At 40.8% G+C, this 24,652-nt stretch overlaps 1 protein-coding gene across 3 annotated transcripts in view; it reads right to left on the minus strand.

Annotated features, from left to right (window-relative positions):
* The window catches only part of SPECC1L (sperm antigen with calponin homology and coiled-coil domains 1 like), a 125,718-nt gene that overhangs the window by 39,425 nt on the left and 61,641 nt on the right, over nucleotides 1–24,652 (minus strand). For all 3 annotated transcript variants that reach the window (XM_073629239.1, XM_073629238.1, XM_073629240.1), the window contains exons 6-13: nucleotides 23,649–23,722; nucleotides 21,305–21,480; nucleotides 21,035–21,201; nucleotides 19,768–19,883; nucleotides 17,232–17,322; nucleotides 17,034–17,120; nucleotides 8,848–9,007; nucleotides 361–463 (exon numbers count right to left, since the gene is read on the minus strand). In XM_073629239.1, coding sequence (XP_073485340.1) covers nucleotides 361–463; nucleotides 8,848–9,007; nucleotides 17,034–17,120; nucleotides 17,232–17,322; nucleotides 19,768–19,883; nucleotides 21,035–21,201; nucleotides 21,305–21,480; nucleotides 23,649–23,722 — 974 coding nt within the window. The remainder of the gene's footprint in view (nucleotides 1–360; nucleotides 464–8,847; nucleotides 9,008–17,033; nucleotides 17,121–17,231; nucleotides 17,323–19,767; nucleotides 19,884–21,034; nucleotides 21,202–21,304; nucleotides 21,481–23,648; nucleotides 23,723–24,652) is intronic.

The raw sequence follows: 24,652 nt of genomic DNA on the forward strand, positions 1-24,652 counted from the left end.
AAGCCATAAACTTGTACAATTTCTTGAAGCCCTTGATGCAGGTAACTTTCTTTTGAAGAACACTAATTTGGTGCCCAGTGGATGCTGACTGCTAGAAGCCACTGGAATAATGTTTTTGTGGTTTATGCCCTATATATTTAACTCTCCATGAGCTTGTTTATATCTCTTTACTGCCATAAAAGTGAAATTTAAACCAAAAATTACTTTAAGGCAAACATTACAATAAATCAAAATATGCACGCATAAAACACGCTACAGCTTTCATTGTAATAATTCCTGCAGTGCCAATTGGGTTTATATTCAAAGGCTGTATAAATAGTCCACAAGGCAGTAGCATTTGTTTCACAATTCCATGCTTACCAGGTATCCCTCAGTCTTCTTCTGACACCACTTTAGTAAAGCATTCCTCTTGGAGCCACCATATTCTCTTGCAAGGGCTGCTAAGGGGTCTTTTCTTTCCTCCCTAAAATATGAAAATGTTTGCTTAGGTTAAGTAAATTAACAGCTGTAACATTTTAAAGCTGGTAACAACAAAACATATGGGGAATGAAGACCATCTTTTTTTCTGACCATCTTTTTTTTTCTGTACATGGGATAGTAAATAAGAGTGCATGAGAATACAGAAGGAATCTTTAGGAACGCTCATCAGTTATTTCTTTATTTTTTCTCCTTTTGTTTTCTTATTGAAATGCTATGTTTTACATTTTCTCTCGACACATGTGCTACATAAAGGTTCTGCAAAACCACCTACACACAAGTGAAGTCTAGCGTGTTACCACACCATCAGGATTTGCTGACCTCATAAGTTTGCCCCTGAATTCTCAGGAGCTTGTGCAAACCCTTGTGTCTCGGACTAATATTTTTGACACCTGAAGTTTATGCAAATGTGTATATATGATGTGTCCATCCTTGTTTTTGTATTATCCAGTCGATCTGTATGTTCAATAAAATCCTTTGTACAAGAGAATACAGAAGGAACAACCTGTTGTTCTTGCAGCCCAGCATTATGAAGTCATAGATCAAAAAATAAAGAGCCAGCATCAAATAAACAAGTGCCTCCTAGAGAATTCAACTAGCTCTGGGAGCTGAGCCTCTTGACCTGTGTTCATTATTAAAGTGTGCAACATACCACTGGTGCAGTTTAAAGTGTTATTAAACCCAGTAATATGAAAATAATTCATCCGCCCCCCTGCAGTGCCCACAGCTTATAAATCTTTTTACATTAACCACTTGCCCACCAGGCCAATTCTGACATTTCTCTCCTACATGTAAAAATCATCATTTTTTTTTTAAATTACATAGAACCCCCAAACAGTATATATTTTTTTTAGCAGAGACCCTAGAGAATACAATGGCGGTCATTGCAACTTTTTATCTTTTTAAAATAAAATTTGCGCAGTGTTTTTTTTGGAAAGAAAACTGTTTCATGCTTTAAAAAAAAAAAAACAGTTAAGATAGCCCAATTTTTTTGCATAATGTGAAAGATGAAGTTCCACCAAGTAAATAGAAACCTAACATGTCAAGCTTCAAAATTGCACATGCTCGTGGAATGGCGCCAAACTTCGGTACTTAAAAATCCCCATAGGCGACGCTTTAAAAATTTTTACTGGTTACATGTTTTGAGTTACAGAGGAGGTCTAGGGCTAGAATTATTGCTCTCACTCTAACGTTCGCAGTGACACCTCACATGTGTGGTTTTAATACCAGTTTCATATGTGGGCGGGAGTTATGTATGCGTTCGCTTCTGCATGCGGGGACAGGGGCACTTTAAAATTTTTTTGTTTTAATTGTTAATTTTACTTAAAATTTTCTAATTTGACACTTTTTTAAAAAAAATATGTTTTGATCACTTCTATTCCTATTACAAGGAAACATCCCTTGTAATAGGAATATGGCATGACAGGACCTCTTTACAGTGAGATATGGGGTCAATAAGACCCCACATCTCAGCTCTAGGCTGGAAAGCCTAAAATAAAAAAAGAACAATCACGGCTTCCCAGCTGAGGCGGTGCCATTTTTTTGAATGCAGAGGCCGGGCGTGACGTCATAACATCACGCCCGGCCTCTGACGATCATAGAGACTCCGGCGACCATCTGGTCCGCCGGAAATCTCTATGGTGGACATCCGGGGCCGGCGGATCCATTCTATGACTCGATGATTGCACAAGTCGGTAGAGGAACTGGAGGGCGGCGGAGGCGTCCCTTCTCGCCGCCCGTAAGAACGATCTAGCAGCTGACCAGCAGCTAGATCATTCTTATGGTGTAGGAAATCGCTGGCTGAAAACGCTGATATCTGAATGACGCCTGTAGCTTCAGGCATCATTCAGATATACCACCACAAAGCCCAGGATGTCCTTGGACGTCCAGCCGTCGGCAAGTGGTTAAAATACTGCCGGTATATACCTTTTTGGCTGATCTGTATACCATGGTCACGTGATAAACTGCAGGGTTTGCCCAAGTGCTGAGTGTTCAGGTAGGAGGAGATTTCCACTATACCCTGTGTCCTCATGCCGTTATGGGAGGCAGATCATCCATGAATCAAGATGTGACATCCCACCCACTGTGTTCTTTTTTAGTTACTGGGCATGTAGGAGGAGGCAGGTACGGGGCTGTCATTTAGGATCTGTATACACACCCACACGTGTGATGTCAATATCATGTGACCTGAAAAGCTCAGTTCAACAAGGAAATATTCTCTTCAGCAATAGAGACCAAACTGAGCATGTGCAGCTTTACTACTCTGACTTTCTTATTTGGCCTTGCCAAGGGAGACCCTCCAGGAGGGGGAGGATCTGTGCATACAGGATCAAAGAGCCTTTTTACACAATAAAGAGGATTAACCCACAGTTCCACAGTGAGTAGAACAAGCATGCTATTCTGCATATACAGACAGATTTTACTGTTGTGGGTTTAGTAACACTAATTCCCCGTACACACAGTCGGACTTTGTTCGGACATTCCGACAACAAAATCCTAGGATTTTTTCCGACGGATGTTGGCTCAAACTTGTCTTGCATACACACGGTCACACAAAGTTGTCGGAAAATCCGATCGTTCTAAATGCGGTGACGTAAAACACCTACGTCGGGACTATAAACGGGGCAGTGGCCAATAGCTTTCATCTCTTTATTTATTCTGAGCATGCGTGGCACTTTGTCTGTCGGATTTGTGTACACATGATCGGAATTTCCGACAACGGATTTTGTTGTCGGAAAATTTTATCTCCTGCTCTCCAACTTTGTGTGTCGGAAAATCCGATGGAAAATGTCCGATGGAGCCCACACACGGTCGGAGTTTCCGACGACACGCTCCGATCGGACATTTTCCATCGGAAAATCCGACCGTGTGTACGGGGCATAAGTGTCTACTGGCTGTATGATATATATATGTAATAAACCTCTGCAATCAGTAAAGACCTCAGCAGAAAGATCACGGCTTTCACACAGCAAGCAAAGGTCCTGCTCTGCGCCATGTTGACAGAAGGTTCTTTTACACTAGGCTGTGGCTGCTTTCTAAAGAAAATGAATTGTAAGACTTTTCACATCTTTTGTTTGATGTACCTAGAATGTATTTAGCAGATTTCAACTGAAAGTTCAGTTGAGCTTTAACCACCTAAATACCTCTGTATGTATATATACTGCCTCGTATTGGGGTGGTTATACCAGGATCATGGTTAAGGCTACATAATCTGGGTATCTTTTCTTTCTTACCCAGCCCTATCAGGTAAGTGATCCGAGCGGCTATACAGGGCCCCCTTTTCTGGGCTGTCTAGACCAATCACGGAGCCTGATAACGATGTGCATTCCCTGGGAAGAGTGGCAGGAGGAACAAAAGCATCCACCCCCTCTTCTGTGACACCAGAAACTAGAAAAAAAAAAGTATCCACCCCCTCTTCTGTGACACCAGAAACTAGAAAAAAAAAAAGTATTTAATTACTTTGGTTTTAGTTTGCTGAGAAGCCATTACTGCCTTGTGCAGCTTTTGATTAAACCAATCTATGTTTGATCAGATGCTATGGAGGTCAGAGGAGAGATCTAGGGTTTAATAGAAATTGATGGCAATAACACATTTAAAAAAAAAGTTGGGACAGGGCAACAAAAAGCTGGCAATGTAAGTGGTACTAATAAGGAAGAGCTGGAAGAACATTTTGCAACTAGTTAGGTTAAAAGCCAAGTTCACCTTTTTTGATGGTAAAAAAATGTAAATGTATTATTTTTTTCCCCAAGGAGGCTGCAGAGCATCAGTCCTGCAGACTCTCAGGATAGCCGTCTGCCCGTACTGGAGAGCAGGAAGAATCGATTAACTACCAAAGCGCTCACCAGTGCCCTCAAAAGTCATTGAGAACTACAAGCCGTCAGCCTCAATGGATGAGGATACTTGTAGTCTATTCATTCACAGGAAACCTGTGAAATTGACCTGTTGCCAATTAAAGGATAACCAATTAACTGGTATGCCATTAAAGTTCATATAGGTATATATAAATACACACATGCAAACACATACATACACTGTATACACAACACTGCATTAAAGACAGGCATGATTCTGTGAAGGACATCACTGCATGGGCTAAGGAATACTTCCAAAAATCCCTGTCTGTGAACACAGATCACAGTGCCATTCAAAAATGCAAAATAAAGCTCTATCATGCAAAGAAGAAGCCATATCTGAACATAAACCGGAAAAGTCGCTGTGTACTCTGGGCCAATGGTCTGTTGCACCCATAGATTATATAGACTAATTCCTGCTCTGTCTTCTGCTGGAGATGTGACCACTCTGTGTATTTATTTCATGTCTTCTGGACCAGTCCATCTTTCTCCCAGTTTTGGGCTGGAGTGTTGGGCATAATTAATGATGTAGCTCAGGTCAACCCACCTCCCCCTGGAGCCAGGGGTGTGGCTTAGTGGAAAACATTGCTCCCAATGTAAGGAAGAGAACATTCCTGGGACTGTCCCTTTTCTAAACTCGAAAAGCCATGCGTTGGAAAAAAATCAAGTTCCCCTCTCCCTTTAATTCTGGAAATATCTTATTCATTCAAACTGGCCTCTCTACTGAGATACCTAGGAACACGTGCAGAAAAAAAAAAGGTTTCATCATATATGGTCAAGGTGGATGGAGGAACCCACTGAAGCAGATGATTAGAGTCCTTGAACTTTTCGCTTACCCCAGGAGGTTGCGTATCTCTCCATGTCTATTACACCTATTTGTATGTATCCATAAGGAAGGATGCGCTGTAGCTTTTTTTTTAGGGTTGTGGACTAGTTCAGGGGTATGTTGTTAGAGTTACAAGACCCCTAATGTCTCCCCAGCTTTTTTGCTCCGGTGAGTCAAGCACAGTCCTCTACTTGATCCACTGTGCACCTGATTTTCAGCAGGGATCTTGACCGATTTGAACCTGGAAATATTCAAGGCTGAGTGTGTCGGGGGTTCACAATTGGCAAAGGAGATCAGGTAAAGGATGTCTACACATCTCCCACCGCTCGTCATCCTGACAAGTGTCTGTTTTGGTCCCGAGAGGAGCGGGAGAGCCCGGGAATCACAGAGAGAATGTTAGACGCCCAGATCAGTTTTACATAAAAGCCAGGCGCCTGATGCATAAATCTGAAACAAGTTTCCAGCCGATACTGCAGCTATGAGCTTCTTTTCACTTCTTCAGACTTTGGACATATTAGACATATTCAAATAGCTAGAGGTTAAACACATTTTACTGGAGGGAAAAGGACTGGAAAGAACCTAAAGCTGACTCACTTCCATGTCTACAGTTGTATAAGCATCATTTTTTAAGAGGAAGTCAACCCACAAATGTAACTGTTTTCCAAAACAGTTATATTCAAGGCATGCCTCCTGGGAAGAACTGGCAGAGTTGCCAGTGTACTGACGTCTTCTCTCAGCCAAACTGTCAAGCCATCAAATGGTTGGTCTCATAACTAATCACATGTGCAGCACAAAAGTGCAAGTTTAGGAATAGGCATTGGACAGTTAGGGGCCATGGAGGTTTGATAAACCTGGTATGCACACATCTTTTAACAGGCTAAAAGCTTAAAATAATGTTTTGCACATAACAGCACTGTCACATACCCTTTACGACAACAGTGGATCACCCTTTCCCTAATAAAAAGTATAGTCATGTTTTATGCAGCAGAAATGTCCAGCATATTGAAAAATATAAGTCTACAAAGTTACACAGGGTAGTAAAGGCAGTACGAGGCTGCAGAGACACAGCCTTACATCAGAGGAGAGGAATAGGAGACTGCAGAGACACAGCCTCACATCAGAGGGGAGAAATAGGAGGCTGCAGAGAAACAGCCTCACATGAGAGGGGAGAAATAGGAGGCTGCAAAAACATAGCCCCACATGAGAAGGAAGAAATAGGGGGCTGCAAAAACATAGCCCCACATGAGAAGGAAGGGAGAGGGGAGGAACAGGAGGCTGCAGAGACACAGCCTCACATCAGAAGGAAGGCATAGGAGGCTGCAGAGACACAGCCCCACATGAGAGGAGGAATAGGAGGCTGCAGAGACACAGCCCCACATGAGAGGAGGAATAGGAGGCTGCAGAGTCACAGCCCCACATGAGAGGAGGAATAGGAGGCTGCAGAGACACAGCCCCACATGAGAGGAGGAATAGGAGACTGCAGAGACACAGCCCCACATGAGAGGAGGAATAGGAGGCTGCAGAGACACAGCCACACATGAGAGGAGGAATAGGAGGCTGCAGAGATACAGCCCCACATGAGAGGAGGAATAGGAGGCTGCAGAGACACAGCCACAAGCAGTGAGGGAGTGCAGAGACAGCACATTTTACAATATGGTGCCAAAAAACTAAGAAAGAGGGGTAGTGTGGGGAGTAGAATCCCAAATAAATTTTCTCTGGCCAGTCACAACACAGAGCACATTGCACAGAGCGAGTGTTTAAATGTTGGTGCTGCTGTGTACAGGCAGATGTCAGTGGAAACTGGATCAAGCAGAATGGGCAACTCTCTTGTGAACAAGCAGATACCCCAGTCACAACCCCCTCCAAGATGGAATGTGTCCAAGATAACTACTGGTCTTTTATACCAGCCTAGAGTTTAGCTTTAAATGAATTAATCATCGACAAGCCTGTTTGCTGCTATGTCATACTTTTACATACACAAATAACATATAAATGTGATGAAAACAATATTAAAATGGATGAAAACCCAATTCATGAAATTTGAGCTGGGCACATATATCTGTAGTGTTTTCTTACCTCTCTCCAAAGCACCTGTGGCTTTCTCCTGCTTGGAGCTCTGTTATCAGCCAGATAACTTCTGACAAGTTATCCATCACACAAGATAAAAGTAGCCTGAAATTTGTGTTGTGGGAGGTTGCTATAAATAGGATTAGTAAAAAGCTTGCCTTCTTACAGCACAGCCCTGCACATTACTTCCTTCCTTTGCCAATGTGGAGTGGGAGTGTGTGCCTTTCCTCCAATCAGCTGTCTTGGCTGTATGTCAAAAAATCCACTGGAGTGCTGAACAGGAAGAGAAAATCTCTTGCATTAAGATAAAAACCCTCTGTGTGTAGCAGCCCCTCCTAATTACCTACCTGAGCCCCTTCTCTCTCCAGCGATGTCCACAACCCCTCAGCCATCCAGGACACTTCTTCTGATTGACTGAGACAGAGCAGCGATGCCATGGGCTCCCGCAGCTGTCAATCAAAGTCAGTCAGCCAATCAGGGGAGAGATGGGACGGGGCAAGGTCAGGGCTCCGTGTCTGAATACATACACTGAGCTCTGACTCGGCTTGGGTGCCCCCTGTAGCAAGCTGATGGCTGAGGGGCACTCAAAGGAGGGAGGGGCTATGAGCAGCAAAGAGGGACCCGAGAAGAGGAGGATCCAGGCTGCTCTGTGCAAAACCAACTGCACAGAGGAGGCAAGTATAACATGTTTGTTATTTTTATTTTTTTAAATGAGCCCTTACAATTACTTTAAGTGTGTAAAAACCCAGATAATAATATCTTGAGTCAAACATTGAACAACAGTGAGTCCATCAAGCAAACATTTACATGAGGAATTCCAACCATCCACCGATGAAGTGAACAATTCTTGGGATAAATGGATACAAACACCTTGTGCCCACCACTGCAAATACAAGCCTCTTACCGAATTGTATTAATCCCTTGTGAGAGCTCAATACAGCATTTTGGAAACAGACTATTCCAGGCGCTCAGCGATAGTCCACATCAGACCGCCATTGAACAATGCTTGCAACATGCTGTATTGATCTCTCACAAGAGATTAATACAATTAGTTAAGAGGCTTGTATTTGCAGTGGTGGGCACAAGGTGTTTGTATTTTGTGATGGACTCACTGTTGTGGAATGCTTGATTTTATTATCTGGGTTTTTGGAAATTTTTCATTTTGTTTTCATCATATTTATACATTTTATGTGAGTTATTTGGATGCGCAGTTATTATTTGTACAGTAATACCTCAGATTGTGAGTAACGTGGTTAACGAGCGTTTCGCAATACAAGCTATTATATTTTAAAAATCATGACTCGTTTTGCGAGCCTTGTCGCGCAAAATGAGCAGGATTCAAGCCTCTGTGGTGTGCAGTACCGCATTTGGCCAGAGGTGCAGGGGCGCTGGTGACACTCTGAGCCACTGGGTTACCCAGTGTTTCCGAGCCTCTCCGAGTGCTTTGGATTACAAGCATTCTTCTGGAACAAATTATGCTCGTAAACCAAGGTACCAATTATGCTCGTAATCCAAGTATATATAAATTATTTATCAACATGTATTCACACAGTTGGGAATGCAGCTCTGGATACAATATTTATACTAAGCGCAAACTTTTCTTTTTATTTCATGTCACACTTTTACCTGATTCGATTCCGTGCAGTTGGTGTGACAGATGCGGTAGGGGAGGAAGAGGTGAGGGATAGCTGTGATGAGGGTGAAGTCATTGACATCAAAGGAGAAGCAGAACTCCCATCTGGAACACTGATGTCACGTTTCAGTTCCTCGCTGCTACGGCGTGACACTAGAAAAAGGACAAAAATAACTTTACAGACAGTGCATAAAAGGAAACAGCTTTAAGTGTCAGATAATGGCACCAAGAGAACAATGTGGGCACATGATACAATTTCTCTCATACAAATTTGGCTAATAATTTGATGACCACAGTATAAACGAAAGATGACAGACGTGCAGAAATGACAGTACTGAATGTATTTTAAAATGCTTTCTTTTACTACAACAATAAGGCTTGGATGAATACCAACTAACAACTTTCACAGCATACCAATTATTATCCAAATTCTATTCTGTATCCACCTCATGAGACCTCAAACAAGCACAGGAAATCCCGGTGGAAGTTCAGGTTAGATACTTCCTATGAAATATTGTTTCTATTCTCAGCACAGGAAGTAAAAAAAAAAAAAAAGACAGACACAAAACAAAAGGTGAAGGCAAACAAATGCATTAGTAAAGTAGGTTAATGTAGCAAGGAACACATACCGAAGCATTCCTTTGCAAGCTACTTACATAACTTCTACAGACAATTGTTACTGGAAAGAATAATTTCCCTACAGCAAATTAGGCACTCTCTTTACATTAACACATAGTGAACTCTGTTACTGCCTTTATTTAATTGAAACCTTCAAATGTATTGAAGTAACCTTAAAGTGATACTAAATACATACTGTTTAACCACTTAGCGCAAAATCACCGTCATTGGACGTCGATACTTTAACGCTAAATATCGTTGTTATGGCAGCAGCTAGCTGCCATAACCCTGGTATTTTCAACAACGGCGAGCGGCTGGCTTTCAGATAAAAGTGGTCTCCGCGGCGGATTCGCCACGAGATCACTTTTATCCTCCCGCAGCGTTCCGGTCATCTCCACCGCTTACCAAAGCCGTCGGTAGCAGCGGAGACGAGGACGTCCTTCCTCATCTGAGACATGGAGCCGAGTGAGGGAAAGATGGCCCCCCCAAAGGTCTTAAAGGGGGAAAAAAAAATTTTCCCCCTTTAAAAAAAAAAAAAAAAAAAAAAGACATTCGAGTGAGAGCAATAATTCTTAAGGGTAGAAGTTTGTCGCCATTCCACGAGCGGGTGCAATTTTGAAGCACGACATGCTGGGTATCAATTTACTCGGCGTAATATTATCTTTCAAAATATAAAAAAAAATTGGGTTAACTTTACTGTTGTCTTATTTTTTAAGTCAAAAAAGGGTAATAGCACAAATACTGTGTGACAAAGTAATGCAACGACCGCCATTTTATTCTCCAGGGTGTCTGAAAAAATATTTAATGTTTGGGGGTTATAAGCAATTTTCTAGCAAAAAAAAAATGATTTTAAACTTGTAAACAACAAGTTTCAAAAAGAGGCTTAGTCCTTAAGTGGTTAATTAACATTGTCCCTTCTATTTTTGAATTTCTGTATGTGACTGATGGCACTTTATTTATTTTACTAAAAGAAATATCTAAGCATGTTTTTCCTAATCGATATGCAACTATCACATGACCCAGATCTTTCCTAGCCAGTCTGCAGGGAAACATAAGTAGGAGGAACCTCTAGTCCTCTGCTGCTGGTCAAAAACAGCCTTTGGAATACAGAGTCAAAATAAAGAATAATATCATTAAACTGTTTTAAACGATCATACAAATATATATTTGAAATCAAATCTTTATTTTTTGGCAATAAAATGGTGTGGGCGGATTTCTGCCAGCCACAGGCTTTGTCATGCCCCTTCAGCTGATGTCTTAGACCAGGGATATGCAATTAGCGGACCTCCAGCTGTTGGAGAACTACAAGTCCCATTAGGCATAGCAAGGCTCTGACAGCCACAAGCATGATACTTAGAGGCAGAGGCATGATGGGACTTGTAGTTTTGCAACAGCTGGAGGATCCGCTAATTGCATATCCCTGTCTTAGACTAAGAGGGAGGTGAAGCCTCCATCATTCTAATGCAATGTCCCATCCCCATTGTGTTTAGATGGTTAGTGGGCATGAAGGAGGAGGGATGTGTGATTCTATAGTCACATGGGCTGCTCAGATGTGATAGAGAGGAAATGCTCAGCATAGAAACTCACTGAAAACTGAGCATGTGCAGAGCTGCCAACACTGCTCTGCAAAATCCCCAACTGCATTGAGGACTTGGACAGAAGGGGGAGATAGAGAACAGCAGGATCAACAAGTTTCTTTGCAGAATACAGAAAATTAATCTCAGAGCGAGTGGGTATGAACAGCATGTAACACACCATTTATTGAAAGTTTTTTTTATGATGTGGGTTTAGTGACACTTTAATACTAATTTCCTATGGGTATGTTATAAAGGAATTCTGCCGGTCTTCAATGCAAAGTTATTAACAACATAAAACTTCAAAGTAAATGTATAATAGTTTTATTTATATTTTTTCCTTCATTTATCAAAAATAGGTTTATTAAGGTAAATATAAGTAAAAGCTAGATATTAAAACCAAAAGAAAAAAAAAAAAAGTATTGCGCTTAGCCAATATTGAGAACTGCTGCAACCCAATAAATCTGAATATTAGACTGCTGAAAATGTGTAAAAAAATGGTGCGCTGCTCCTTTAAATGTTGATATAACATGTGATAATCATTATGTGAATCACCAAAACAAGTGGGTATACAAGAATAAAGTGCAAGTGTACAAATGATTTAAAAAACATAATATTGAATAAAAAGTATTTAAAAAAATCATTAAACTCAAATCCATAGGATCCACTTACAGTGAGGCTGAAATCACAAGCGGTATAGCGAAAAACAGACCGGCCGCAGTGTCACCCATGGTCTAGCCACGATGACGTCACGCGTATTCTCCGCCTGATGTGTTACCCCCAAAATGGTGTCTTGTGAGACTGAAAGAGCACTGGACTATCCTCCAATCCCAAAAGACTGTATTTTTGGTGAAACGCTTCGGACGGAGAATACACGTGACGTCATCGTGGCTGGACATGTTTTTCGATATACCGCTTGCGATTTCAGCCTCGCCGTAAGTGCAACTGTTTATTTTTAATAAAAACATCTTACTGGTTTATGCTATGAGTTTCTCTTCCTGTTTACCTTCATATATGCCATTTTGGTGAGTGGCCACTTGCGGGGGATGTTTGAGTCCATTTCCAGCAGTGATAACATCACGGCAGCAACACCTTACTATTGAATCTTCTAATGTGGAGACTATATGCAGGCTTGTTTGATCTCTGGAATCAAGATCTGTACAATCTGGTAAGAGGCATTTTTTTTGGAGCACCATTTAAAGTGGATGTTTGTCCATTAGCACTGAGCACTTTATTTGACACATTTGCATTGGACTGTTTACCTTTTTTTTATATGCGATATAAGTGGATCCTATGGACTTTGAGTTTAATGATTTATTAATATTTTTGATTCAATATTATATGTTTGTTATTCATCTGTGGACTTGCACTTTATTCTTGCATACCCACTTGTTTTGGTGATTCACATATTAATTATCACGTTATATCAACATTTAAGGGAACAGCACACCATTTTTTGCACAAAAAATCTAGGTAAATCTGGGCTGAAAATCAACTAAAAACGGTCACTTCAGCAGTTACAGGCTGACTTTCGGCCCACGTGTATAGCTCCTCTTCTATCGAACAAGCATGCTGGAAAACCAGCAGCCAATTTGGCATCCGATCAGCACTTGCAGCCAATGGCTTTTTTTTTTGTTACCCAGTGGGCTGCATTAAAAAACAAAAAAAAAACAAAAAAAACTTACTGTGTGTAGTTTTATTTCAGATGTTTAGTAATGTATCCTTAGCTTTACAGAAAGAAGTCCACCGTTTGTAGAACTTTATAGTGCAAGCTGAAATGTACACTTTCACCAAAATGACTCACTGCAGCAATGTATTCTTTAGGCCTTAGGGCCTATTCACACTTGTCCATTTGATGAAGCAAAACCCATGCATTTTAATGCACTGAAAGCAGAAACTCCATTCATTTCTATGTGGCTGGTTTACATCTATACATTGCAGTTTAGTGTATTTTGGAGATACAGTGCTCATTCACACACATACAGTGGGGAAAATAATTATTTGATCCCCCGTAGATTTTGTACATTTTCCCACTTACAAAGAAATAAAGGGTCTATAATTTTTATCATAGGTGTATTTTTAATGGTGAGACAGAATATCAACCAAAAATCTAGAAAAAACACATAATACAAATGTTGTAAATTGAGTTGTAGTTCAGTGAGTAAAATAAGTATTTGATCCCCATGACTTAGTACTTGTAGTTAGTGGCCAGGTTTGCACACATCTCAGGAGGGATTTTGGTCCACTCTTCTTTACAGATCTTCTCTAACTCCTTAAAGTGGAGTTCCACCCACTTTTACAACTCTTCAGCATCCCTCACTAAACTGTGCACTGTAAACGAATTGGATATTTTTACATTTTTTTTCTCAACACCTACTGTATATCTGCTGTATTCATTTTTCACTTCCTCCTCCCTGGCCATGGCCCATCGCATCATTTCCTGTTTGCAATGCCTTCTGGGAAGGGGCGGCAACTTCCTCTGACACTGCCGTTCTATGGAAACCTGACCTGAAACCTATTACACTGCTTGTGCTGGACTGCAAGGATGAGATCCAGGAAGAAATACAGTCTGGCTTCAGATGCCCACACTTAAAATGGCCACGGCCTGCTGTAAGTTTATAAAATAACAAACTACTGCTATAAACTAACAAAACAGACCTTAGTTTACAGACTAACTTTACTAGAATACATTAAGCTTGTGTATTATAGGGGTATTTTTATTTAAAAAGTATAATTTCGGCCAGAACACCACTTTAAGGTTTCTTGGCTGTTGCTTGGCAATTCAAAGTTTCAGCTCCCTCCATAAGTTTTCTATAGGGTTAAGGTCTGGAGACTGGCCAGGCCACTCCATGACCTTAATGTGCTTCTTCTTGAGCCACACCTTTGTTGTCTTAACAGTATGTTTTGGGTCATTGTCATGCTGGAAGACCCATCAATGACCCATTTCAGTGTTCTGGCTAAGGGAAGAAGGTTCTCATCCAAGATTTTACAATACATGGCCCTGGCTACTGGCCCCTCAATGCAGCAAAGTTGGCCTGTACCTTTACCAGAGAAACAACCTCAAAGCATAATGTTTCCCCCTCCATGCTTGACTGTAGGGATGGTGTTCCTAGGGTCATAGTCAGCATTTTCTTCCTCCAAACACAGCGAGTCCCCCTCCTCAAGAAGGCACATGTACAGTCATGCCAATGAACATCTAAATGATTCAGAGAAGGACTGGGAGAAAGTGCTGTGGTCAGATGAGACCAAAATTTGGCTTTGACTCCACCCGCCGTGTTTGGAGGAAAAAAAATGTGGACTATGACCCTAAAAACACCAAGCACAGAGGTGGAAATATGCAACTTTGGGGCTGTTTCTCTGCTAAAGGAACAGGCTGAAATGTGTGAGATAGATCCGTGCAGTGGATATGGGTACTACTGAGTTATAGAGCTGCTGCCTCTACAGATACAATTCCACCTAGGTGGAGTGTATATAGAAAGCAGGTGTAGATATGGCGCTGCTCTAGTGGGGTAAATTTTGATGATGAACCACCGTTTTGTGCTTTGTGCAGTCTCCTTACTTCTGTGTGGAGACTAAGTAATGTGTTTAAATAGCGAAAGCATTGAACATTGTGTGTGTGAACAAAATCTCAGTGTTGTGCTGAGGAAAATAACTTGTTAACAAAATATGTTTCAAAGCAAAAATGTGGATGAATAATACGAAAATTGGGATGTTTAGGGCCCAACTTTTGTTTTTAGCCTCTGAAACCCAATTGTTGTAAAATGTGAGTACGAACTTTTACTTATGTTACAATAAAGCTTTTCCATACGGTTTTACACTATGGACATTCCCTCTCTCTTTTATAATGAATGCATATAAATCGGTAAACAACACTTAAAGCACAGACAGGAGATATCCAGGGTTGCTACACAGTGGCAAATACTGTGACTGCTCGCACCCCTGCAGGGGTAAGGTTATCCGGTGAGTGCAAGCATAATAAGAGCATGTTTAAGAAGCACCATCACCAAGCCAGCACCTGGATAAGAAGTTTCCTATACAATATTGTCTTCCAAAGAGGATTTATCCCTTTGAACCATATAAAAAGACTTTTGAAACAAACGAAATTTTCTTTTCCAATAAGCACTGTTTTTTTTCACACAAGTCACTTTACTTTATCTAAGCACAAGTCACTTTTTAACCAACAAAGATTATACCAGCACTTTCTTGATTTTTAAGCACTATTTGCACTTTGTCATTTATTTATGCAACAATATGTGATATAGGATTGCGGTGTTTTACTTACAGAATTAACACTTTATATTTATGACTAAACGTTTAAATAGAATAATCCACACCATGTCTGGGTAAAATCATGTACAGGAATACAGCTAGGATTATTAAATTCTATTGGTAAACAACCGCCAGAGACTGTAGCACAAATCAAACAACAATTGGGTTTCAGAGGCTAAAAACAAAAGTTGGGCCCTAAACATCCCAATTTTCGTATTATTCATCCACATTTTTGTTTGAAACATATTTTGTTAACAAGTTATTTTCCTCAGTACAACACTGCGATTTTGTTCACACACACAATGTTCAATGCTTTCGCTATTTAAACACATTACTTAGTCTCCACACAGAAGTAAGGAGCCTGCACAAAGCACAAAATGGTGGTTCATCATCAAAATTTTCCCCCAAGGAACAGGCTGACTTTGCTGCATTGAGGAGCCAATGGACGGGGCCATGTATTGTAAAATCTTGGATGAGACCCTTCTTCCATCAGCCAGAACACTGAAGATGGTTCATGGTTGGATCTTCCCACATGACAATGACCCAAAACATATTGCCAAGGCAACAAAGGAGTGGCTCAAGAAGCACATTAAGGCCATGGAGTGGTCTAGCCAGTCACCAGACCTTAAACCTATAGAAAATTTATGGATGGAGCTGAAACGGAGTTGCCAAGTGACAGCCAAGAAACCTTAAGGGTTGTAAGAAGATCTGTAAAGAAGGGTGGACCAAAATCCCTCCTGAGATGTGTGCAAACCTGGTAACCAGCTACAAGAAACGTCTTACCTCTGTGCTTACCAACAAGGGTTTCTCCACCAAGTACTAAGTCGTGTTTTGCTTGGGGATCACATACTTATTTTATCCACTGAGCTGCAACTTAATTTATAGCATTTGTTGTAAGTGTTTTTTTTCTGGATTTTTGGTTTATATTCGGTCTCTATCATTTAAACTACACCTATGATAAAAATTATAGACCCTTCATTTCTTTGTAAGCGGGCAAACTTACAAAATCTGCAAGGGATCAAATAATTATTTACCCCACTGTACATGTTCTGCAATGCACATGGTACACTGCTAGCACACAGCTTTAATGACCATCTCAGTTTCAATGGGAAGCAGTCAAACTTTAGATTGTTAGCCTGCCTGGGAGGAGATGGTTGTGCCTGTGCAATACTCTTTAGCTATAGAAAATGCTTATTTGTAAAGCAACGGTTGCATACAAGTAGCAAAACATACATATACAATAGTTTGACATCATATCCCGTTCAGGGCACCATCTGCATGGAGTTTGCATGTTCTCTCTCTGCTTGTATGGGTTCCCTTTGGACACTCTGGTTTCCACCCACACTCCAAAGACATGATGGTTAGTTATCTGGCCAGGTACCATGTATATTGGCCCTAGTATGTGTTTGTGAGATAAAGACCTTAGATTGTAAGCTCCTTGAGGGCAGGGACTCATGTAAATGTTCAGTATGTAAAGTGCTGTATAAATTAAACACCTGTAATAAAAATAAATAAATAAAAACAAACAAAAAAAAAACTAAGGCACATATTACAAAGCATCAAATGTGACATTCACCAAACATTCAATGGAGATGTATCCTTCTGGGTAATAGGTTTTAAATCACAGTAACAGATTCACCTGCAGTGAATGTTTGGTGTATTCCCCTGTCATTTAAAAGGAAGTTTCAAAATGATGATAACCATAGCAATAACTTTACCAGAGATGGATTTTGTGCTGTCTATGGTTGGGACCCGAGGTAAAGCTGTTGCTGTTCTGCTGCCAGCAGTAGTTCTTAACAAATGCTCTGCAAAAAAAAAAAAAAGAGAGAGATTATTAGTGCAGACTTCTATTACAATGCACCCAGAGACCAAATTGCATGGTGCAACACAGTGCTCAAACTTTCCTGGCTACGTACCTTGTACAGGTATTTCAGCATAACTTGGTCTCTTTTCGGACAACCCTGGCAATGATTTAGTAGAAGATATAGGTCCACTAATGGAATGTCTCTACATGGATAGAGAATATGTACCGTGAGAGCTATGTTTTGCAACATGTCTGTATAGATAATGTAGATAATGTAATATAAAACATAATACAGGCTGTCATTTATGAAGATCTTGTGATATTTTTCCCTAAAAGGAGTGCTAGTGACACAAACAAATTAAGGGGTCTATTTTTGAATGTTTTCACACCAGATTCCCATAACTTACACCCAGGATTCGCATATCTTCCACGTGAACAATCAGAAAATGTGAGAATCTTGGGTGAAAGTTATGTGAATCTTAAGTGAAACCATAAATAGACAACTAAATGTCAAAAGAGTCTCAGAGAACACATCACCCAGAACAAGTGCTAATAAAATATCTAAAGCTATAACTTTTCTCCTTTTTTGTATGGAAGTGCTAAAACTCCTGTCACGTATTTACTGTTGTCGGTGTCCACTGGGAAGACTCACCATCTACAGAACACAAATTGATGGGGAAAACTCAAACTTTTATTTTAATCACTGGAACAGGAGGGTGAGGGGTAATCTTCGGAGGCATCTATACAAGAGTAGATTTCCTCTTACTTTACAGAGATTTCCGTTCACTTCCTGCTGAGACTCGAATGGTAGAGAGGGGAAATATCTATAAGACAAACTGAGCTCACCCTTCCAAGCTTTGCAGGCATAAACACGCACAAGGATCCTTTGCAAAAATGGCCATTCAGAGCAGTGTCAAATTTTGATTAATTCATAGTCCTTTAACTAAAATGCCATTTTAGATTTAGTCCCATTTTTGTCATCTGAATTTCATTTTATTTATGAATTTTAGTTTTAGCCTTATTTTAGTTGACTAAAATCTCTAGTACCCATTTAACTTCCACTTTCCTTGGAGCTCGGTCTGTCTGTTAAAGCCCCAGCCCCCTGACTCTATCGGCAAGCTGTATTGGCTGAGAGATGCAAGCTCCATCTGTCTGCCTGGGAGTTCTGTCTAGATGTAACATGGTGAGTGTTTCCCCTCCCCTGCTTAGCACTGTGTAAAATACAGCCTTCCCAGACCATTTCCCTGCCCTGTGCACTCCCTCACTCCCATTTACTTCCCCATCCCCACTTACAGGTCACCTTCCCATCCCCAAAGTATAATGCACTCTCTCACTCCCATTTACTTACCCATCCCCAAAGTATAATGCACCCTGCCGTGTGCACTCCCTCACTCCCATTTACTTACCCATCCCCAAAGTATAATGCACCCTGCCCTGTGCACTCCCTCACTCCCATTTACTTACCCATCCCCAAAGTATAATGCACCCTGCCCTGTGCACTCCCTCACTCCCATTTACTTACCCATCCCCAAAGTATAATGCACCCTGCCCTGTGCACTCCCTCACTCCCATTTACTTTCCATTCCCAATGTATAATGCACCCATTTACTTCCCCATCCTCACTTGCAGCCTGGCATTACAGCCAATAGAGTTTACAGGGTTTTTTTTTATAATATATTTTAAAGCTGCACTTCTGTTTGTCATAATGCAATATTTTTGTTTGTTTATGAAACTTGGTTTTATTTATAAAGACGTTAAATATCACAAGAGCTAAATTTGTGTCTATAGTGCAGTTTCAAACCTTAATACCATAAATAATACCATGTTATTAGATTTTTACTCCAGGAGTATATAATGAGTTTGGAAATGCTTAAATAATGCATTACATTTCAACTAAACCCATTAGATTTTAGTTGACTAAATTAAAATTGGAATTGGTTTTCGTCAAAATTTTCGTCAATTGACTTAATTCTAATTTCATTTTTGTTTAGTTTTCGTCAAAATAATTTAGACTACAAAATGAACAACAATTTAGAGGCCAGACTGCAAATGCATAGCCAAGTACAAATGAAAATATTTAAATCAATGAAATCAAGAAAATCTTTAAATTCCCAACTTGTTTGGGAAAAAAAAAACAAGGGAAGGGATATCTGGCAGTACAGAAGACACAATGTAGAACACAACAGTTCCCTATATAAACGGCAAACCTTCAGTTCTTACTGCTGGCATGTTTTTGAGCAAAACCCTGCTTGATGCTAAAGGAAATGTCTGTACAACAGGTTTGGTAAGGAAGGAAGACTTTAATATCCTTATCCATGCTAAAGCCCTAGACTTTGCACTTCCTGTGTCCGATCTCTCAAATGTGCCTATTCTCCATAATCAGAGAGCCTAGAAAATAGCAACATCTCAAGGTGTATGCTGCCATTTTTTTTTTTTTAGACATTTACTTTGCATAGCCAAGTCCCTTATTGGAACTTTATTGTTTTTTAACCACTTCCAGTCAGAGCCAATTCTGACATTCCTCTCCTACATGTAAAAAAACAAAACATTTTTTTGCTAGAAAACTAGTTAACCAAATACATGAACAGTCAATAAATACACATAACATTAAAATAAACATACAAACCAAATATCAGTTTGGTAGATACCTGCATGGGAGACACAGCGGCGGCAGGCGGTGTCTTCATAGGGCTGGGGCTCAGAGGTGTGCGGGGAATGGTGGTTGCTGCTGCAGCTGTTGCCACTGCTGCTGCGGGAGCAGGAGCTATAAAACAAAGAATAACATTTTCTGTAGTGTTTTGAGAGAGTTATGACCTAAATTTGCTTAAAGCAGAGTTTCACTCATTTTTTTCGACTTATTTTGATGTCCACCCATAGTGTTGATATTTTTTGGTGTAAATGTTGTCAGAAAGTACCTTTTTCTTTTATTTGTTTTTTTTTTTAATAGCGTTCATCTGGACTTCCAGTCACGGCCATCTAGGTGACCTACGTAATCAGCCTGCCTTATTGACCCCTGGGATATCTAAGCTATCAATACCAGGAGTCTTCAGGCATCTACTATTGCATTATTTCTTGCCTAGAGATAACAAGATTGGGAGAGGTTAGGCGCTATTTTTGAAGAAGAGCATCATGGGAGCATTTATTGGAATACTGTGCGGGCACGTTCATCAGGAGACTGGCTGCAAAGTATTGCAGGGCTTTATCCTTTCCATAACCGCACTTGCCTATCTTGCTTCCTTCCATGTTCCCTGCTGTAATAAGGTTGCCAAAATAGGGCGGGAACATTCGTTGATGCTGCCATTGCTATAACAACTTTATAACAACTAAGTGCACCTCGCAGTGTCATTACTACCCTGGAGTGAGACCAGGAAATGCATGCTGGGTAGCCAGCTACACAGAAATGAATGCAAGCCGGCTTCAGTTGCCCACATCTTCCATGGCCATAGCAGGAATCCAGGGAGAAAATGAATAATTACTGATTTAGTAAGTAAATTGTATGTGGACATGTAAAGCAATATCCAAAGTGGATGATGCAAATCAGAACCCATCACGATAAGGTTTTTATTATAATTTTGCTTATGAGACTGTAGCTCCTCTTTAAAGAGTAGCTGAATGCAATTTTTTTGTTTCAGATAGACTGGAGTGGGATAAGAATACCCAAAAGGTTTTTTTTATTGCTGTCTGTGTCCCCCTTTTTATCCTGATGACCATTATCACTGAAAGAAAATCCCAAATTTTTAGTGGTCACCAGAATAGGACAGCAGGAAATATCGTCAAGTGGTAACACTATTCTAGTGGATTTCTCTCACTTCCTCACTTGCAGGTATAAGTTGGGAACTGAATGGAAATCACCCCGTTGGGACACAGATGGAAAATGGAACCTGACAGTTATATTTATTGCATCGGTAATATTACCTGGAGAGGATGCATTATCAAAGGATTTGATAAGAGTCTTAACAGTGGGTGTGGGCTCAGAAGAGGTGGAAGACCTTCGACTAAGACCCATTCCTTGTCTCAAGGCAGCAAGATCTCTCTCCACGGCATTCATGTAATTATAGACACGACCACGCTCCTCCTCTTGTCTAAAGGGGCATAAATAGAAAAGCAGATATACACATGATGAATTTTCTTAGAGGTTACTATACTATAAAATTATTATGATCATATGCTACTAGTGTTTCTTACTTGCGAGATGCGGCATTCTCCAGTTCCTTGGTAAGTTTTTCATTCTTTTCCAGTGCTTCGTGTAGTCGCCGTTTAAGTTCTCCAATTTCTTCCTGCGCTTCAGACTTTATGTCATTAGCAATTACAACAGCAGTTTGCAAATCAGCCTGGAACTGTCGCCATTCAGCAGATTCCTCCTGTGACAATCATCAAAAAAAAACCCAAAAAACAATTAGGAGTGCAGTGTAAAACAAAAGGTCCAATAGACAATGCTCACTCATATAACCAAATGATCTGGGTGTCACTTGGCAGCCCTGAAAAAAGCATCATCTGGATTCAATCAGAATAGCGTCTTTTCCTTCTGTTGCCATCAGCCACGATACTCTGAGTGAGGCAGAAACAAGATTTTCTCCGATTCGCTGAACTATGTTTTCATAGTGAGCTGAAACAAAAACGAGGCTTGGAAACCGGGAGCAACGCGCATACGTGAGATTATGGACAGGGAAACCTACTGAGGGCAGAAATACAGTGCTAAACAGACGCGGAAGACAGGAGTTGAAATGGCGGCGTCAAACAGCAAGCGGGAGTGTTTAGAAACGACTTGTTTATGACAGTAAAACGTTTTTAAGCATACTATTTATGACTTGGAGATTGCAAATAACTAGGGGAATTTAAATATTGCTTAAATGTTGTTTCTTTATCCGAGTTTACTACCGCTTTAAATCTTTACATTTTCATGATTTTTTTTCCCTTTATAACAAATGTAATTATGCTCATAGATGATCACATATTAAACCAGAAGATAAGTCTACTGAGCAAAAAATAATGCCAAAGTTCACACTAATATCTGGAGCAGTAGAATAAATATCAAAGTACAATCTGACATTGATAAAACAAAGAATTGCTCTGGCCATTAACAACTTCAATACCAGGCATTTACACCCCCTTCCTGCCCAAGCCAATTTTCAGCTTTCAGCTTGTCGCTGTTTAAATGACGACAATTGCGCGGTCATGCTACACTGTACTCAAACAGAATTTTTATCATTTTGTTCCCACAAATAGAGCTTTCTTTTGGCGGTATTTGATCACCTCTGCGGTTTTTATTTTTTTCTAAACAAATAAAAAAAAGACCTAAAATTTTTTTTAAAAAAAGGTTTCTTTTGTTTTAGTTATAAAATTTTGTAAATAAGTAAGTTTTCTCCTTCACTGATGGGCTCTGATAAGGTGGAACTGATGAGGTGGCACCAATGGGCGGCACTGATAGGCTGCTCTGATGGGCACTGATAGGCGGCATTGCTGGGCAGTGATAGATTGCACTGATAGGCATCACTAATGGCACTGGCATGTATTGGGATGGGCACTGATTGGCAGCTGCCTGGGCACTGATTGGCATTTCCTTGGTGGTCTAGGGTGGCATACCTGGTGGTCCAGTGTGGTGGCCATCCCTGGTGGTCCTGGCGGCATCCTGGTGGTCCTGGGCATCCGAGGGGGGGGCTGTGCTGATAAACAATCAGAACAGACCCCCCACCCCCGTCAGGAGAGCAGCCGATCGGCTCTCCTCTACTCGCGACTGTCAGACGTGAGTGAGGAAAAGCCGATCAACGGCTCTTCCTGTTTACATCGTGATCAGCTGTGATTGGACACGGCTGGTCATGTGGTAAAGAGCCTCCGTCAGAGGCTCTTTACCGAGATCAACAATCGCCATGATGCGCGACCCCACGGGCGCGCGAGATCGATCGTTATGGAGGGCCGTCATATGACGTCCACCCAGAACGCTGGTTTACTGTAAACACTGTTTCTCCTGATAGGAGAATATCTGAGATTAAAAAAAAAAAACAAAAAAAAAAAAACCACACACCTAATCTGCATTTTTGCAAACGCGTTTAGGCTTTATTTTTTTCATTGGGCATTTCATTTATTCTGGCCATTGAAATAAACGTGCCTAGCATTTAGGCACGTTTAGCCTCATTTGGTGCTTTTTATGCCCAAAAGCTCCTCTCCTGAACATAATTCTTATGTGTTTAGGAAAGGGGAGCTTTGAATGCCTCTAAACCAGGGGTCTCAAACTGGCAGCCCTCCAGCTGCTGCAAAACTACAAGTCCCATTGTGCCTCTGCCTGTGGGAGTCATGCTTGTAACGGTTAGCCTTGCAATGCCTCATGGGACTTGTAGTTTCCCAACAGCTGGAGGGCCACCAGTTTGAGACCCCTGCACCAAACACTGCAGCTTCTAAACTCCTCTAAAAGTCTGTGTGTTCAAGTACACTGATAGTGAAATGCCGAATAATCAGGAGTATCCAGCCACATGTAGCCAATATTTATGGATCCTTTAGCCATCAATCACAATGCAGTGCCTGGTGTCCTTACCCTCAACTTCCGGTTCAGTATTTTTATTTCACGCTCCATGTCATGTTTCTGATCCTGCAGCTTTTTTACAGTATCTGTATGGTAAAGGGAAAAACAGTAAGTAGGGGATGCACATAACAGTAAATTAATTTTCAATGGTACATGTGATCCACTTATAGTGAGCTAATGTTTTTCTAAAGTTAAAACCCTGGGGATAGATGTATATAGACAAAGGTGTAAAAGGAAGTAGAAAATGTTCAGATTTACACTAATAGCTACATGTGGAACATGACTTGACACCTCCTCTGGGTAACATTTCTGCCCGATGACAAGTGTTGCTAAAGCTGCAACCTTATTGTTTTAGTCACGGAGACAGATGAGCTTAAGACAAGTGGCACGTACAGGACAGGATGTCACCTAAAGACCGTTCGTAACTATGTCATTATAAGCTGCTGTCGCCCTGCTTCAGGAACACTGTAATTAGGACAATGGCCTTTTGAAGAGATAAGTGAATATACATTTGGCCTACAGTAAATTAAAGCTTCACTCCAGTCTTTTTTTTTTTTTGTTTAGTGCAAAGAGGACATTTGTCACATTGATAATTAATACAGTATTTACAGATATATATTTTTGCACGCGTTCTACAAGTCATGTTAAAGAGATGCTGTCACCTTGCATATTCAGGGCAAAGTTCAGTGTCTTTGCAAAGGATCCCCGCACCCAACCCACTGACACTCACCTTGCCAGTGCTTCTCCAATGCTCCTTCCTCCATCAAAGTTGGCACAAAAATCCTCAGTGTCAGCTGCCAAGTCATGTGACAGTGCTCAGACTTAGTGATTGGCTGCTAGACCCTAGAACTGTCATATGGGAGCAGGTCACGTGCTCCTCCATGCCCGGGAGTGAACAAGCACCAGGAAAATCCTTTGCAAAGACACTTACTTTGTCCTAAATGGGCAAGGTAAAAAGCATCTTTTCATGCTGTGCATTGCTGTATGATTCATATGCGATCCATTCATCTGAAATG

This window comes from Aquarana catesbeiana, linkage group LG01 (genome assembly GCF_042186555.1).
Source record: "Aquarana catesbeiana isolate 2022-GZ linkage group LG01, ASM4218655v1, whole genome shotgun sequence".
NCBI lineage: Eukaryota > Metazoa > Chordata > Amphibia > Anura > Ranidae > Aquarana > Aquarana catesbeiana.